Source organism: Chiloscyllium plagiosum, unplaced genomic scaffold (genome assembly GCF_037043375.1).
Source record: "Chiloscyllium plagiosum isolate Xiang-an unplaced genomic scaffold, Cpla_swu_hap1 HiC_scaffold_1, whole genome shotgun sequence".
Classification (NCBI taxonomy): domain Eukaryota; kingdom Metazoa; phylum Chordata; class Chondrichthyes; order Orectolobiformes; family Hemiscylliidae; genus Chiloscyllium; species Chiloscyllium plagiosum.
Genome location: NW_028270139.1, coordinates 36,660,978 through 36,680,482, shown reverse-complemented (window position 1 = coordinate 36,680,482; position 19,505 = coordinate 36,660,978). Strand labels below are relative to the sequence as shown.

The 19,505-nt window shown below is 38.4% G+C and overlaps 1 protein-coding gene across 2 annotated transcripts in view; it reads right to left on the bottom strand.

The window, feature by feature from the left end:
* Nucleotides 1–1,510: 1,510 nt before the first annotated feature.
* Nucleotides 1,511–19,505, bottom strand: part of cds1 (CDP-diacylglycerol synthase (phosphatidate cytidylyltransferase) 1) — a 130,984-nt gene continuing 112,989 nt past the window's right edge. Inside the window, exons 7-13 of one of the 2 annotated variants that reach the window (XM_087985802.1) lie at nt 17,422–17,504; nt 15,286–15,373; nt 11,742–11,810; nt 11,315–11,467; nt 7,261–7,353; nt 6,275–6,378; nt 1,511–1,685 (exon numbers count right to left, since the gene is read on the bottom strand). In XM_087985802.1, the coding sequence (XP_087841928.1) occupies nt 1,553–1,685; nt 6,275–6,378; nt 7,261–7,353; nt 11,315–11,467; nt 11,742–11,810; nt 15,286–15,373; nt 17,422–17,504 (723 nt within the window). In that variant the 3' untranslated portion in view covers nt 1,511–1,552. Of the gene's footprint in view, nt 1,686–6,274; nt 6,379–7,260; nt 7,381–11,314; nt 11,468–11,741; nt 11,811–15,285; nt 15,374–17,421; nt 17,505–19,505 lie in introns of both variants that reach the window. The other variant, XM_087985798.1, reaches the window with a different exon arrangement.

Here is a 19,505-nt window from a genome sequence, read left to right as displayed (position 1 = left end):
TCTGAATAACAGCAATTTATTGTTCTTTTTGCAGCAGTACACCACCTTATTCTTGTGAATTTCGGATTTAAAACCTGTATAATGAAAACATGTGTCACAAAGAAACAAACAATTGAAAAATTCTACAATGATAATAAAACTATGAAAGGGAACTTCCAAAAACAACTGAACCACCAGAGAGTTTCCTTCACAATTCACACAGGATTATTGAGGATTTAACTGAAATCCATTTTGCAATAAAAATTTTGAATAGTTTAGAAAGCAACCCACATGGATCACTGAAAGGTGTACTATCTAGCGGGAATATTATAAACTAAAACACTCAATCGTGGTCCAAATATACACTTCACAGACTATTCTACAATATATTTAAGTACAATGAGCAAAGAAAAATGCTTGGTTTCCTAAAGGCACGCTACTTCAGTAGTTCACTACATGTTGATCCATGGTTTCATGCGACCAATGAGGAGTTGCAGGTCAGCAAATCAAAGCTATAATGCTTTAGCTCTTCCTGCAGCCCTAAGCCTCAGTGTTATGAACATTGCTTCTCTCCGAGAAATGTTGGCTCAAGGAATCATTCCTTATTTTGTGCATTCCAGTTTCAACTTGCAAATATTCCCTGCACCTATAGTTGGCAAATTTATATATGCTATATTAAAATTAAAAATCCCTCAACTTTACAGCACAATTCAAACTTAAATTGTTTTTCTATTTAAATACATTCAAGTTCATAAATGATTACAAAGAGTTCTTGTGTCTCTCTTTCTATATATATATATATATGTGTGTGTGTGTGTCTATGTATATGGATATACTTACAGATTATGTACACTCAGTGCCGTGCCATCTGCCACAAGGTTAATCCGCATGGATCATTGGCTTTAATCAGCCCACTTTGTTGCAAATGCTCAAGTCACATTTTTTTGTTAAATAAATGTATCATAAGTATCATTCCAAATCACAAACTGCAGATCAATGTTCTCTCATTGTGCAGAACTGACTAGAGGGTTGACCAGTATTGTACTTTACAGCTATTAAAATTACACGCTAAAATTATCCGATATTAATAGCATTGTTACAATATAAATTCTGATGCAGTTACATTAACAGACCCCCACGTATCTACAAATTTTTTTCATGAGAGTTCATGCTCAAAACATGTGAAAATGTAAAAATCTTGATATTATTACAGTACAGATATAGAAATTAGTATCAATCTCTGCACAATAAATTCAAGTTTAACCCCAACTATCAAAACCAAAAGGACTAAAAATCATTTTAACATTGAAGACTTTAGTTTAGATCCAAGATATTAAAATTAATTACAGATTTTTCATTGAGATTATATTACTGGGTATGTTTCATACTAAAGACTGTTGATCATATGACTCTGTACCCGCATTTCTATTGACAGCGTAAAGCATTACAGAGTATAAGCTAGTCTCAGTCACAGAAACACCTTAAATTGTGTATTTCAGAAATTCCAAATAACTCTTGACTTAGATTCATGCAGTTTTCAGCATTTTAATGAAGAACAAGAGAAACCGAAATGCTACTGTTCATTTATTGCTGGCTGAAGTGCTCCTTTCTCTGTTAAATAGGATTTCAGAATGTTGTAAATATGTAACTGCTGTTCTGGTTGAAGTACTAACAGCTGCTGCAAGACTTTGCTTGGATTTGGTCCTCTGCAAAAGACCAGAATGAAACAGAAGAACATTAGCTACAGATACTACTATCTTTATAACTGCATTACAATTTAGCATTCAAAACCCTATTGGGAATATTCGGGACAGAGAAAGACAGGAGAATGAAGGATTATGATGTATTTCCTTCATGTCTCTTTCTTCTTCTGCATGGTGCTACAGGAAGCTGAAATATCATTGGCATTCATACAACTCTACCTTTTTTCTCCCCCTAGCAGGTTTCAGAAATGAATGTGGGCTCAAGAATTCTTGAATTTTTAGAAATATTGTGCTCTCTTCTTTCTGCATCAGAAAGTAAGATGTTTTGCTGTGTGTAAAATTAGTCTATTAATCAACCTTTAAAAATAAACTTATGCATGAGTTCTCTCCAAAGGAGTATCCTGACTATGCATAAGAAATGCACTACTACTTTCTACTATCTGCTCAGAATTCCACACAATCGTGCAATCATGATGGAACTGAAGCAGAGACAGCTGATTATTCAAATGGCCAGCTATCACTGCGAAAATGTATGCACAAGCCAAAAATATAAAATCTTCCCTGTAAAAGTCAATTGTATTTTGGAGCTGGACTTTCCGATAGTTTTGACACGATAGTCACGTGAAGATATACACACACGAGTTAAAATAGGAAATTTTAAGGCTGGTTTTATGCCTACATTGTCAACAGCTGAAAAATAAAAATGAAAAATTAAAGGAGTATTTTGGAATCATTCCATTGATCGATTTTGTGGTTGCTGCTGATAGCAACACTTCAATCATTGCTAGTGCATCAATTGTGCGGGTCAGGTTTGAAGATTAGATATGCATAAATATCCCTTTAACGTAATCAGCAATTTCAGTTAACAGTTCCTCCCTCACGGATTCTGAGTGCAATATTCAACTCAAGAAATTTTCGCCAATGAACAGATATAGCCATGATGGGCACTGAAAAGTAATTCTTTTAGAAATACAGTTACTGTTGTAACAACAGGCTCAATGAGATCACTCTCATTCTTCTAAACTCCACAAAGTACAGTTCAAATTTATTTAAAATCTCAACTCAAACTAATCTAGTAAACCTTGAAATAATACACCCAATGCAAAAATATCCCTTCAAAAAGTACAGAGCTGAACTGCATAGATGCAATTGCATAGCACACAGAGCAAAGCAATGGCCGATTCAAACTAACCATTCCAAGCTTGTCTTTATGTTTTGAACTCCTCATTGGATTTACTGTGGATTATTTTAAATTCCAAACATATACGTTTGGAGCAGGAGAAGGCCACTGGCAATAATTTTCCAATCTTCCCTCAATTCAGAGATGGTGCCAGGGGATCGGCGAGTCGCAACGATTATATTCTCATTCAAAAAGAGTGTAAAGGCCGGTCCAGCATTTACAGACTCATGGGTTCAACTTTGATGGAGGGAAACTTCAAGAAAGAATTGTTCAAGATTGAACTAATAGTCACAGGGAGAAATGTGGACTGAATTTAGAAGAGTTTGCGTAGACTTGCTTAGGGAAAATCACGTGTATCCAAACAGAGATTTTGAAGAGGAACAGAAAGGTTTGATGAGAGCAAGGGGTGTAGATGTGGTGTACATGGAATTCCCAAAGGTGTTCTATAGAGTGCCACACAAACTTGAGCAAACTATGGTAATGGAAAGAAGGGACAGTAGTAACATGGATATAAAACTGACTGAAGGACACGAAACAGAACGTAGTGGTTAATGGGTATTTTTCAGGCTGGGCAAAGACTTATAGTTGAGTCCCCAGGAGTCAGTATTGGGGCTCTCGATTTTCCAGATAAAAATAAATGGGACAATTTCAAAGTGACATCACTTCAGAGAATTGTGAACTGTGAAAAGGACAGTGTAGAACTTCAAAAGGACATTGCCATCTGAATGGTGTCAGCAGTTAAGCTGGAAGTGATGTGGAAAAGTATAAAGCGATTTGTTTTGGAGCAAAGAGCATGGAGAAACTTTACAAAATAAAGGTTACTCTTCTAAAGAGTGTGCAGGAGCAGAAAGACATGGGTGCATATGCACAAAAATCATTTAAGGTGGTTGGACAGATAGAGCGAATTGTAAATAAAGCATACAGTATTCTAAAACTTCATTAAAATGTGCACAGAGGATGCAACAGCAGGGAAATTATGATGAACTTACATAAGACACCAGTTAGACCTTAACTGGAATATTGTGTACGTTTCTGGGCATCACACTATGGGAAAGATATGAATGCTTTGGAGAGAGCACAGAAGAGGTTTGCAAGATTGGTACAAGGAATGAGAAACATCAGGAAAGATTGGAGAAGTTGTGACCATTTTTCTTGAAGAGGAGAAAGCTATGAGATTTGAGAGGAGCCTTCAAGGGTCTGAACAGAGATGGTAGAAGAAACTGTTCTCACTAAGAATCATCCAAAAACCAGAGGGCACAATTTTGAAACAAAAACAGAAATTGCTGAAGAAACTCAGCAAGTCTGGTAGCATCTATGGAGAGAAAGAAGAGTCAATATTTCAGATGCAGCAATCCTTCTTCAGAATGGATCGTAGCTCAGGAAAAGGTGGAATACATGCTGATGACAGGGGTGTGGGGAGGGGCAGGTACGTAAAGGAGTAAATGATAGGCAGAGGTGGACCCCAGACAGTGAGATATCAGCAGTCAGGCAGACAAAGTGATGAATAATGGTGAGCTGGGGAGAAAGAAAAACAGATAAGGAGGACCATTAATAGGTGAGAAAAGATTGGCTGTGATGATAGGGCCAGTAGTGTTGGGTGGGTAAAGGACATGGAAGGTGGTGCTCAGGTCCTACAGTTATTGAACTCTGTGTTCAGTCCTGAAGTCTCCTAGGAGAAAATGAGATATTGTTCTTTCAGCTAGCACTGAGCCTCGCTGATGCACTACAGCAGGCTATCAGTAGCTCATGGTCATTTCTGCCATCAGAATGGAGGTATTCCACAAAGAAGCCATCCAGCCTGGGTTTCACCTCCCCAGTGTCGAGCAGGCCACATTGCGAGCAGCTAATACAGTAGATTAGACAATGAACTCCAGGTAAATTACATTTTTTTTACCGAGAAGGTGCACATGGAGGCTTGGATAGTGAGAAGTAGGCGGGTAAATCAGCAGGTGTAAAACCTTCTGCAATTGCAGGGGAAGGTGCTGTGGGGATGTGGGGAGGTGTTGGGAGTGGACCACGGTGCCCCAGAGGGAAAGGTCCCTGCATAAGTCTGACAAGGGACGAAAGGGGAAAAACCGTGTCTGGTCATGGCATGCAGCTAGAGTATTGGAAATGGAAGCTTATGATCCTTTGGATGTGGATGCCGGCAGAGTGGAAAGTGAGGACCAGGGGACCCTGTTGCTGTTGTTGGAGGGAAGAGAGGAAGTAATGGCAGAGGTGGGGGAAATGAGTCAGACACAGCTAAGGGCCTGTCAACCACAGTGGTGGCAAACCCTGGGTTGAGTAAAAAAACTGGACATTTCTGAAGCCACCCTGCCGAAGGTGGCACCATCAGAACAATTGCAATGGAGATGAAAAAACTGGAAGAATGGAATGGAATCCTTACAGGAAACAGGGTTTGAGGAGGTACAGTCCAGGTAACTGTGGGAGTTTGTGATGGATGTCAGTGGCCAGCTTATCCCCAGAAAAGTAAACAGATGTTGAGGGAAGGAAGGGAGGAGTTAGAAATGGACCAGGTTGGAAATTGGAAGAAAAATTGATAACCTTTTCCAATTGTGGACGAGAGACAGGAAAGCACCACCAATGCTGATGATGTAATTGATAAACCAGAGAAACATTTGTGGGGAAGGACCCCAGCAGGATTGGATCAAGTAATGTTCCACAAATCCCACAAAGTGACAAGCATAACTGGGATCTTGCAGGCACCTGTGCTCACATCTTTGATGTGAAGAAAGTAAGAAGACTCAAAGGAAAAATTGTTCAAAGCGAGGACAAACTCAACCGGGGTGGGGGCAAAGAGGGTTGTGAAGGATGGAGACAGTTCAAGGCTTTTTCCCCAGGGAGACAGATCCCGTGATGGGGGATGGATGTGTAAAGGGCCTGCACTTATTTGGTGAAAAGGAGGTGGCTGGTGCCCACAATCTGGAAACTCTGAAATTGATGTAAAAAGTCTGAACAATCACAGATATAAGGGAAAGAGACTAGACAATGGGAGAGAAAGAAAACAAATTGAATTAAACTAAGAGGATTTCACTAGACAAGAGTCAATTCCCTGCCCCACAGACCTCTTCACCAACCTCCACATCCTTGATGTGCGCTGGAAACTGACTCCACTTTTGTCCTCCAAAGTCCAATCCAGACTTCTTCATCAAACCTGCTGACACTGGTGTTCACTTACCAACCTCTACATTGTGGAGGCTGAGCACCAGCTCTTGGACAACTCCTCCTAAGCACTTCTGGACCATACCACCACCACTGAACATCAGGCTAATCTCATCTTATCTGGTGATCTCCCCACAACAGCCAACACATTCACAGACCCACAGCACTTCTTTCTTATTCTCAAAATCAATAAACAGGACTATCCAGGAAGACCCATTGTTTCTGCCTGCTCCTGCCCTATGGAACTCACCTGATAAAGCTGGTAATGTAAACATGGACAAAAGTAGCCATCAGATACTGACAATCAAAACGATCCATAATCCCACCATGTCCTGGAATAGTGTCAGCAAAATCCTGCAGAAAATACAAGTCAAACTTCACAGGCAGAAAAAAGTAAAAATGTTCCACAAGTGATCACTTCATTCCATTTTAACAAGTTATTCAATTTGTTCAGAGTCCAAATTTTCCTTCATCTCTACATTTTATGCACTTGTTTTCTAAGATTCTGTCTTTTTTTTATATACACCATCTTAAAAGTACCAGACTCCTCTCTCTCCACATGATATTAAACATGATATGATTAAGACAGGAGATAGCTAAATAGTTGCTACACTACTACCATCAATAAATGTTTATATATCAACCTCAAAAGAGAAACATCTTGCTTTAACTCAGTATTACTATTCATAGGAACAAGCTTCTTGGAAATTCACAAGATACTGCTTGACAGTTTTAAGCAAATGTTCATTGGTACATAAATGTGTTTCATGGTTGTAACACTGTTACTGAACATGTAAATCTCACAGTTGGTGAATTTTGCAAAGTACGTTCATTAAGAGACAAACACAAAATCAAAATGAGAAAACATCTCAGAAAACTAAGTCAAATAGAGATAGAGCTCAATTCTATTCTGGCAGAAATCAAGTTTTGACCACAAAAGGTTTAATTGCTGACAGCCACATAACACTATGAAGTTTGTTAAAGAGGAGAGTTGTTGAGGTGAAAAAACGTAAATTAAGATGAAAGTACTTAATCATCTTCTTGACTTTCAAATCCATACAAAAGTTAAAAGTTATTTTAATCTTCAAAGCTGAATAGTCATTTAAAAGTTTGAATAAATGAGAAAAATAGAAGAGTTTATTATTTAAGCATGGTCCTCCTTGAAATCATTAGTTTTAAAAACACTGTACATTACACTGAGCTAAAATAGAAAATTAACACAATGGTGATACTTGCTTTGATTTTGAAAGCTCGTTTGAATCCACTGGCGAAGAAACCTCCAAAAGGCCCAATCAAAGATGCAAACGTAGAAAGAGCGATGCTATGTATCTGAAATGGGTATAGATGCACAGTTTCCTGTGAGCGGGGGGGTGTGGGAGGAAAATCAGATCACAATTAAGGAAATAAAATCTGAACTGCTTGGTCTCAGATTGAAAAATGATTAAGCAGTGGGCCACAGATTTCTCTGGGTTGGATTTATCAAGGGCACATAGCAGTATGCATGATAGCCTGCATTTAAAAGTTGTCCTATTGAACATTAAACTCAAGCAACAATTGTTTCGGCAGTGAAATCTTAATACGCAAGAGCATTAAGCAAACTCAAGTTCCCTTTACAAACTTCCTTCCATAGCATATCTATTATTTCCACCAATTATAGACTATTTATAAAATAACATTGCACATATGAGCTGTACAAACTCAGTTTCCACTCTTAGAATGTGAAATTCATTTCCTTAACCTAACGTATGCCACTTCCAACCATGCTTTGTCAATGCCATCAACTTCTCCCCCTCTCGACACTGTTTTAATACAATTGAATACGCCCTACATTTGCATCATTCTGAAAACATCGTCACATCTGACCAATTTGTCCTCTCCAGGTCCGTTTTCACATAGGTTGCGAACCAAAACATTCTCACCGGGGCGGCATGGTCGCTTAGTGGTTAGCACTGTGGCCTCACAGCGCCAGGGACCCAGGATTAATTCCCACCTCCGGTGACCGTCTGTGTGGAGTTTGCACATTCTCCCCGTGTCTATGTGGGTTTCCTCCGGGTGCTCCGGTTTCTTCCCTCAGTCCAGATGTGCAGGTCAGGTGAATTGGCCATGCTAAATTGCCAATAGTGTTAGGTGCGTTAGTCAGAGGGAAATGGGTCTGGATGGGTTACTCTTCAGAGTGTCGCTGTGGACTGGTTGGGCCAAAGGGCCTGTTTTCACACTGTAAATAATCTAATCTAATATTTCCTTTTCTCACACATTCCTACTGGAATTTATCCAACTTGATTTCTTTCTTTAAAAGTTGCTCCCAGGCTGAGTGTTTCCGTGGTGAGAGTAGTTTTTATTGCCCATGACTAATGGCCCTCAACAATGCGGTGACAACCCACCTTAGAATTACTACAGTTTACATGGCACCTGCTGTGCAGAGGGAGAGTAAGCTCCACGATTGTGACCTCGTGAAAGTGAAGTAATGGCAATATAATTCCAAGTCATGACTTGGCAGCAGCATTGTTCCAATCGGTCTGTTGCCTTTGGCCTCCTTGATGATAGAAATCACAAGGTTGGAAGGGAAGTATTATGAAAGCAGACTCTGAGTTACTGCAGTGAATGTAGATGATGCATGCTGCTGTGACTGTGCTGGTACAGGAGGGATTGAATGGTTAATATGGTGGATGGGGTGCCAATCAAGTGGGCTTGACCTGAACGGTGTTGAGGTTCTTGAGAAATCACAAGGTTAGTTACTCATAGCAGAAACCCCAGCATTTAATCTGCACTGCTTCTGCAGTATTTTTTATGGTTGGCCCAGCTAAGATTCTGGCCAATGGTAACTTCCAGGATGCTGATTATGGAAGATTCAGCATTAGTAATGTCATTATGAGTCAAGGGGAGATGGTTATCGACTAGCTGAGCTTTTCCAACCATTTCTATTTTAGTCCCTGATTTACATCATCTGCAGTTCTTTCAGTATTTTTTTTAATTGACTCGCACTTGTTTGACATGTAGGTCACTTGCCCATTTTCTGCCCAAGCCTGAACGTTGTCCAAATCTTGCTTTGGCAGTTACAGCCTCAGTATGCAAAAAGAGTCACAAATATAATTCAGCACTACAATCATCAAAAAACATCTCCAATTCACCATATCATTATTTAGCTAATAGAATCTTTTGAACCCGAGATAACTGAACCCAAACTTTTACTATCTTCCTTAATATCTTGGTATGACTCCAAACACAGGAAAACTATTCCATTGAGTCCCATCAACTTCTGTTTGGACTCTTTGGTGCGACTATTGGTCAAATGCTGCCTTGGTGTTAAGGACAGTCATTGTCAACTGACCTCTGAAATTCAGTTTTTTTGTCCATGTTTGGACTGTTACGCCTCACAGTGATACAGCGCTGGAAATCAAACCCTGCTACTCCCAGAGTTTTCACCAAAGTAAAGATTTTAATAAGAACACAAAATTCCCCCATTTACATGTTTTTTGAAGATCCAGGTTGTGAAAAAGCATGGAGCAGGTTTCTACACTTAACAAGAATTACTATTTATTATAAATAAATAATTTGTAGCAACAAGTAAATAGTACGAACCATCGTTTTATACGTATATAGAACTCCACTAGTTATAAACTCCCACTTTTACACACCCACCCACAGGGAAAAAATAAACATAGGTTTTGTAGATGGAGGGAACAACTAGGAATGTAGTTGACTGGTCCCTGTGCACATGATCTGCTGAGATGGCTGTTGTCGATCAGAACACTGTTTTCAATCTTCCTTCTCTGGATACTTGTATTGGTTTATAGGAAGTGTAGGGTGGCTGACTCACACTTTAGGTTAGAGGCTATTTCACAACTTAAAGCAACTCCTGGAGGAAGAATAAACTGGTTTTCTTTAGGCTTAAAGTGGGTTTTACTGCAGAGAACAGAAAGTTCCTGAGCTGCTGGAGACCTGATGGCTTCTCACTATCATGTTCACATCCCCAAGCTGTTCAGCTGCCTGGAGAACCAATCACATAGTTGCTGGCAGACAGAACACTTTTTTTGATATTAATAACTGGACACAAGACTACATTACAATCAGGTGCTTGCTGCTAGTTGAATCATCTTTTGTACATATCCTTGGCCTCAGCTCATCTGCATCTTCTCCTACTAGTGCTTAAACCAGCAGCTGTGTAAAACAGTGCTTATGAGTAATTATTTAGCAATCCCTGTATTTTTTTTTTTAAAAAACAGTTCATCTTATTCCAGTCTGCAATTAAACACACAGAAAAATAAAAATACAAATACAGAGTATTTACAAGACCAAGGCAGTTGAGATTTGGAGCAAGATTTCCTAACTAAAATCCAGATTGAACGACAATGAGCAGGTTATGTTGAGATTACCACTCAGGACACCTTGCATCACTTCAAATCCGTCAAAGGGCCTTGAAACATTGTCTCTGTGTCCCTCTCTACAGATATCGAGCTTTTCAAACACTTTGATTTTTCCTTATATCATTTCATTTGACTGAAAGCAAAATTGAAGAAAGATACTTGGCCAGAATGTAAATTTTCTGATTTTTGTGGACATATCCAGACATATCCAGGCAAATTTCCACTTTACTGATTCATCCAAAACATTGAGATTCAAGAATAATTAGTTTTCACTGTGATCAACTGCTCACAATGTCTAGTTTCCTTGACATTAACAACTTCTGTTTCTCGTGAGAGTCCATCTCTGTGTATAGGACTCTCATTTTTCCACTCATGAGTTTTCCAATATAACTGTCACATATCTCAAACATATTTGTAAAATAATCAGTTTATTCATCATATTTAACATTCTGCTTATTACTAAAGTAGGTCACAATCACAGTCAGATTCCACTATACTTTAAGAGCACTCAAACCTGTGTCTCAGCATTACCAACGAATATAAAGCAATTGCTGTAACAATCAACTGGTTTTTCAACATCAAATCTTTGAAGAGTTGATTTTTTTTTCTGCTCAATGTCAACACAACTAAATTTCGCTGTTTGATTCCTGCCTCAACATGGTTCTGGGTTCCATTTCATCAATTTCCTAGAATTCATGGTCATGATAAATTCTGCGGCCCATAAATTTGACAATCTGTTTAACCCTAAAATTAGCTTTCTGTCTACATGATATCTGTAATCATAATCTGCTTTCCACATATTCATCTCTATCTTGGTCAGTGCTATTTCAATTATGCCCCGATCATTCCTCCATTCATCCTTTGATGCAGTATTTAAAGCATCGCTAGAAGCAGCTGTAAACTTTTACAAAAATGACATTCCTCACCCATCCAAGAATAGACTGAAGTACAGATGGGAGTGTGTATTCCTGCAGATGGAACAAGACTGAAGGATCACAGTCAACTATAAAGCTGTTAGTTTCACTGCTGTATTCCACTGGACATACAAAGTAATTGTATCTTGACAATGCGTAGGAAAACTGGAAAAGAAAAATGAAAAACAAATTGTTCAAAATATTTTTGAAGAACAATTGGACTTCTTTAAATCATTTTTTTCCAAAATTACATGGATGTTATTGAACTATAAATAGTAAATTCAAACTTTTAAATTTTGGTTTGTGTGTCTGTGGATGCATGGTAACTTAAAGAGTCCATGCACAACAAAAAAAAAGGGTTTGTGGGTTAGACCATTATAATGTGAATCACCTATCTCTACTTTCTATAAAAATATGAAATGAGAAATACTCAACATACCAGAAATCCAAACACAACAGTTGCAAAGAAACCACCAATGAAACCTTCCCAAGTCTTCTTTGGAGACAACTGTAAAATGGAATAGATTAAACTCAGTACGTCATCTGTTATAAATATATTTGATTTCAAATGCCCCCAAAGTGCCTGAAAATATTATACAATGGACTGAATCTTTCACCCAATGCTGACTGCATTATGATGGAGGCTGAAAAATTGCACCATTGCCCTGGTCTCATTATTCTGTGGATCACAGCATACAAGTACTTTTCTACGTTACCAAGATGATCGATTAAATTTCTTATCCAAATTAGCTGAAGCGAAAAGATCAACTCGGTTTCTTAATGAACATACCAATTTGTTATCAAAACAAGACTTATTCAATAAAGATGAAATATCTAGTTAACTTAGAGTCAGTAATATAGAAGTATAAATGCTTATTTCTATAAATAACCCAGAATACAAACAAAACATGCAAACACAAAATCATACTCTTCAGGAAAAGAGAAAAAAAATTTGCAGAAATTGGCCGTCTGGAAAAAAAAACATTTCAGGTAAAAAGATAAAACTTAGGATGTCCCAGCTTCTGCTGCATGTCCTGGCACATGTGGACTCCAAAGTCTTGTCAACATGGCTTGCTCAGGAAAGAAAACATTGAGATATTCTGAAGAGTCACCAGACTCGAAACATTAACCCAGTTTTCTTCCCACAGATGCTGCCAGAGCTGCTGAGTTTTACCAATAATTTGTTTTGTTTCAGAACACCTGCAGCCACAATTCCTTTACATTACAACTATGAGCTGCTCTTTTAGACACTCTTTCAAAAGGAGCAATAAGGATTGCATTCTTAACCTATGTAGAGGATTTTCATTTCAGGAATCAGAGACATCAGCTGGATAGCTTGTTTATAACTTAGTCATCTCAGCTTAGTCTCAACAGGCTTTGCTCCAACTTAGCTTGGTCTAATACAGTTGCCCTCTAACTGAAATAGATAAATCAAGAACCTCTCCAAACCTAAAACTATTCAAATAACAGCCCCAGTAGTGTCAATGGCAAGCATGTATGACCAGGCATGCGATCTCTAGGAAGCCTTGTTTAAACAAAATCTCTACACTAAACATCAAAGGACCACTTTTAAAGAAACCAAGGTTGTCTGTAAAACTTGAAATAATTCTTCGAAACTAAGTCCTCCAACCAATACTAAACATCTTTGGAGCAATTTAATTTCTGTCAGTTCCAACATTTCTTGTTCACCATTCCTCTCAATTTGACAGCTCTTACTGACTATTACCAAAAATTACAATTCACACAAAATGTTAATAATCCCCATATTGCATTTACACAGTCATTGCTCATTTGCAAGTATCATTTTGACAAATTTGTGATTGAGTATTAAGTTTTAAGTATCTGAACCTTTCTAAACAACAAATAATACTATAATTAATCATCAAATCACATTAAGATTTAACAGAAAATCCCAACTGGCTACAGTGATTATTATGTCCCACTCAATAAAGTGCAAGTTACAATAGATGGACCGATTTGCATTTATATTACATTTTCCATGACCTCAGGAGGTCCTGAAGAGTGTTATAGCCAGAGCCAGTTAAACATTTTTAAAGTATAGTTCCTGTTGTAATGCAGAAAACAAGACAATCAATTTAATTAAGAGATAAACATTGACCAGGCATGACAGCTTGCCTGTTTATTAAAATAATGCTGCAGATCTTTAATATGACAGGCCCTTGCTTGAACAGTACATTTAAACGGGAGCACCACTTCAGAGTGCAGCACTCTCTCAGTATTGCATAAGATGTAGCCATAAATCTCAAAACTTAAGCTAACCTATTGTGCAATAAACATGGAATGACACCGAATGACAACAGATTAGATTAGATTCCCTACAGTGTGGAAACAAGCCCTTCAACTCAACAAGTCCATACCTACCCTGCGAAGAGTAACCCACCCAGACCGATTTCCCTCTGACTAATGCACCTATCACTATGGGCAATTTAGCATGGTCAATTCACCTGACCTGCACATCTTTGGACTGTGGGAGGAAACCCACACAGACACGGATCAATATGATCAAAACAGAATCTCTTCAGAAACCAATAAGTTTCAAAATGTTTTGGTAGCACTTGTTTTGATCTCAATCCACAATTTTAAAAAGGCTATTTCAAAGAAACAGATGTTTGCTTTTTAAAAAAAGAAAGTTGTTTGGGATATTTCCTCCATCTTCAAAAATCCCATGACTACTCCCCACTAAAAATAGTGTTAAGGAGTTGAACTATTTGGAAATAAAAGCTAGGAAGACACAATAAACCTACACATAAAAAAGCTAAGTGGTACTTTCTATCAACATGCTGCCAACAGTTCAAACAGACCACACAACTGAGAAATGTGATGAATGAATTTCAATACCTGTGCAATGCCCCAGCAACTGGATGATCCAATCAATGTATTTCTTCATTCATGGAATTTGGGCATCGCTGGCAGGACCAGCATTTATTGCCCAGTTTTTCATAAGAGTAAGCACACAGTTTGTAGTGATTGGAACAATATCAGCCAGGTCGATCTCAATCTCATTGAAAATGAAGTTGTTAACCCAGTCCAATCAGGGAGTGCTAGCTGATAAATATAAACAGTAGTGTTGGGATTTGAGGTTTGTCCTAATCTCCCTGAAAACTGGTTGAACTGGTTTGGGTTTTGGCTTTGCTGCCCTTTCCGCTGTATATAGTAATTTTTCTTATGGACTGCTGCTTTCTGTTTATTGTTAACTGTATTTTGTACTGTTTAATACAATAAAAAAAAAATAGGAGTGTTAGAGGTTCTGCTCACTTTAGGAGCCAGCTCTGGGTTAGCTGGTTCAATGTCACCCACTATGCACGAGTAAACAAAGGGTGACTTGGTGACGGAATACCAGCCTTCATCTGGTTATTTCACAACCATATTCATCCAGACTGAAAAACTCAAATATCCTTTTGATGAGATTCTGTAATTGGATGAGTGAGCTAATAACTAAACAAGTGTACAATTTATGATAATCAGTCAGGCTTGAAACATGGTGCTCATATATGCTTGCTGGAAATGACACGCATTCATCATTTGCAGGAACCTGTTCTCTGAAAATGAAAGGAATTTATTTAAGGATTGTACCTTTAATGAAATATGAGAAGCTTGGAAGCCTATAAGCTTCCAAATACTTTGCAGCAGCAATGAGTTGGCCAATCAATTCTGATTTACTAACTAGTATCCTTTCTCCATGTAGCTAATCATTTGAAATTTGGCGCTCTTGCATTTGTCCGGATGAGCACAAGACTTTGGAAATATGTTCCCGTTTTCAGCAATATTCTGCACTATCAAGTGACAGTTCAAATAGAGTCTTCTGTTAATTTAAAAAGTGTAAATTGCAATTAGATACACAAGAATAAAACTTAATATTTTGTGCAACATTGACCTAGCACTCATCCTACGAATAATTAAAATTACATGCTCAATTGCATCATCATCATCATTTTAGGATTACTTTCCACAGGATGCCTTACCTTAATTAATGGAGTCCTCCCAAAGAAGAAGCCAAATAGGTATGCCATTATATCATTGCAAATTACAATTGAGATTGGAACAATAAACCTAGAATAAAATATATTTTTTAAGAAGTTCAGTCACTGAACACAAAGCAGCTGGAAATGTTCACAGCATTTTTGGCTTTTATTCACTTTCTACTGAATATAGTGGCATCTACCATAAACAAGAAGATTGAAAGTAGAGACTCAATGTTTTGCATCTATCACATGGGACAGTACAATCCAACCACCGGATTTCACAGATATGTATGTTATGAAGTTAAAGGCATGTACAGTACCTTTAAGAGACAGAGAATGCTTTTCTGAACTCAGAGATTACAAGCACCTGTATATACAACTAGATAACAGTCCCAGAGTATACTGGAAAATTGAAAATACGTAACATTTGACTGTGAAATGGATACCTGAGTTTTAGGTTGCTGTTTTGACAACAATTTGAATTTAATCAGTTTAACTTATGCCCCAGGAAACTAAAACCCAATCAGGTTTGAATTCATTGTTTTGCCAACATCGAACCAGTGAGATGATCTGATGTTGGGGTATAAGAATGCAGACATTTTGAAAATTGGTCAGATAGCCAAAGATCTAACTGCCCATCTAACATTTTGCTCTCAAAGAAATTAGAAAATACTATCAATGATATATTTTCATGTAAAACATACTCAGAGTAAAAATGATGTCCAGAGAGATCAGCAGCTGGAAGTCTGAAGACAGCAGAGAAGATATAGTTAAAGCTATACTTCTAAAATTGATTAACATTAATCAAACTACTGCTTTTCATCACTTATATAAATGATTTAGATCTGAACATAGGAGGTTTGGTTGGTAAGTTTGCAGATGACACCAAAATTGGAGTTAGCTACCTCAGAGTGGAAAGGGATCTTGATCAAATGGGGCAATGGGCCAAGGAGTGACAGATGGAGTTTAATTTAGGCTGCTGATCTCTCTGGGTTGTCTTTTTTTTTTTAATTGTGAGTATGTTTTACATGAAAAGGTATCTTTGTTAGAGAGTGTTTTCTAATTTCTTTGATAGCAAGATGTTAGATGGGCAGTTAGCTCTCTGGCAGTTGCTATCTGACCAATTTTCAAATGTTCACAATCTTATATACCCCAACTTCGGATCATCTCATTGGTTTGAGATGCTGCATTTTGGAAAGGCAAATCAGGGCAGGACATATACACTTAATGGTAAGGTCCTGGGGTGTATTGCTGAACAAAGAGACCTAGGAGTGCTGGTACCTCCTATGTTCCTTGAAAGTGGAGTTGCAGGTGAAGACATTGTTTTGGTATGCTTTCCTTTATTGTTCAGAGCTTAGAGTATAGCAGTTGGGAGATCATGTTGTGGCTGTACAGGACATTCGTTCGGCCACTTGTGGAATATTATGTGCAATTCTGGTCTGCCTCCTACAGTAAGGGTGTTATGAAACTTGAAATGGTTCACAGAAGATTAACAAGGATGTTGTCAGGGTTGGAGGGTTTGAGCTATAAGGAGAAACTGAATAGGCTGGGTCTGTTTTCCTAGGAATGGAGACTGAGGGGTGACCTTATAGACGTTTATAAAATCATGAGGAGCACGGATAGGGTAAATAGACAAGGTCTTTTCCCTGGGTTGGGGAGTCCAGAACTAGAGGGCACAGGCTTAGGGTGAGGGGGGAAAAATTTAAAGGACCTTAAGGGCAACTTCTTCACAGAGAGGGTAGTGTGCGTATGGAATGAGCTGCCAGAGGAAGTGATGGAGGTTGGTACTATTACAACATTCAAAAAGGCATCTGGATGGGAATATGAAGAGAAGGGTTTAGAGGCATATGGGCCAAGTGCTGGCAAATGGAACTAAATTAATTTAGGATATCTGTTGGCATGGATGAGTTGGATTGACAGGTCTGTTTCCGAAGTGTACATCTCTATGATTCTAACTGGGGGTGAAGAATCAAAATTGCCTGAAGTTGATCTGTAAAAGGACAGAATGAATTCAGCATGTTAACTTAAAGGAACATAAAGAAAAATAAGATGAAAATAGAAACCGAGATTTAAAACAAATATGCAAAATTCTTTGAGAAGCTGGATGTGGAAGGGAAAGAATCACAATTCACTTACCAGATCATGCCTTCAAATAAATTTTGGATTACCAGATGAGACTGAGTAACAATAATCAGCAACGTTACGTGAGTCCAGCCAAACTGTAAACATAAACAAAATGACTTGCATTCCAAAATATACCTTTGCAATTAAAACAACCTTCACATTTCACAAGATTGCCATCCTTATTGATTAAATAGATTCATGCTCAAGACTGGACTACCTTCAGGTCAAAATTCCTTACCAAACTATCTAGAAATGCTTTAACTGACTGTTCAAGATGCTATTTCTCTCTATTGAAGTACTTCTGCATTTATTTGTCCATTTTGATTCCCTATGTTCAGTGATATGCCTTTTTATTTTCTGTACATGTCACTAAAATTGTGGGTAACACTAAATTAAGGCAGCATGCAAAACCAAGAACACAGGATATTTCTAGGGAAATATATACATAGGTTGGGAAGCTCTGCTCAAATTAGTGCTGGGGGTCACAAAATCACCAGATTAGATCTCAGATCCATCTACCAAGACTGTGCCCTGCGCTGATACAAATGGGCCCTGCTCTGTCTCTCTCCAAGGCATGACAAAAGTGATCACTGACGATGCAGTGGGCAGGGAGGCTTTGTAAACATACTGTGTAAGCCACAAACCTAAAATAATGTTTCACCAAGCAGAACAGTAGCTGTGGGCCTTCTCCCAGTAAGAGAAGTTAATAACTGCTTTATTTTTCAGAGGAAATATGAAACAAAGGTGTGGTAGCCGCCTTTGTAGGGGTCAAAGTGCAACAGCATGCAATCACAGTCATGCTGGGCCAGAAAGCAGGAAGGCGGACATTCACTGAATAATTTACTGCATTTGCCACATTAAGTGGGGTCACATTAAAAAGAACTTTGGAAGGCGCTAGCTTAGGGGAATGGCCAGATATATGATGAAGAAATTTCTGGGTTTCTAAAACCAGTTTTGGGTGTGTAAGAAAGGACACTGAAATAAATACAGAAGTGATAATGAATCTGCAGAGGATATTGGTAACTTTAACAATTCAAAGGAAGGATACAGTAGATATGAGAAATGCACAATATAGAATCACTTAAGATAATGAAAAGGCTATGAAAATGCTGCTTCCTGCTCCCAACCAGAATACAAATAGTTAATCAATTTTGTTTCTTTCAACTTCACCTGGTCCATCTCTTACTTCACTTGCTTTCACTGACTCAGTTTCCATTTCTGAAAATATGTCCACCAATGTCTTCTACAAATGTGGCACCTACAGCTACCTCCAGTACATTTTTTCACACACTGTTTCCTGTAAAGATTCCAAATAGTTCTCCAGTTCCTTTGTCTCTGTCACATCTGTTCCCATGACACCACTTTCCATCAGGGTGCCCCCAACATGATCGCCATTTTCTTCAACTAAGGATTCCCCAAAACTGTTGCAGACTGGGTCCTCAACTCTGTTTCAACTATCTCCCACACTTCTGCCATCACTCCCTCCCAGAAGAAGATGGTTCCCCTTGTCCTCATGTTCCACTGCACCAGAAATCCATATTCAAGGGATCTTTCTCCGCCAATCCTGCCTCAACCAAGACAACACTTTCCTTCAACTATCAATAGTCTGCAAGGACGGTTTTCTTTGCAGCACCTGATCCATTTCTCTATCTCACATAACTCTCTCATTCCCTCATAGCACCTTCGTATGCAATCGCAGAAGGTCTAACATTTGCCTATTCACCTCCTTCCTCCTTACTGTCCAAGGCTAAGGGAAGCAATGTTTTACTTGTATTTCTTTCAATATAATCTACCATATTCTTTATTCACAATATGGTTTCCTTTATATTACTCAGATAAACCTCTAAATGGTTTAGAGGTAGTAGTTAAGTTTCTGATGGCAGATAAGCCTGGAAAACTGCGCAGGTCACGTTCCCAACTCTCAATAAAAGGAAAACCAAACAATATTAACAGCACTACAGGAAAGATCTGATTATTGTGTATTCTATACTATACGATATGGTAATATGAACTTGCAGGAACCTCAATCAGGAGGAAGAGGAGGCAGCATAATCCGCATCTCATGACAAGAATGTTGGAGATGGAGATATGGAGAC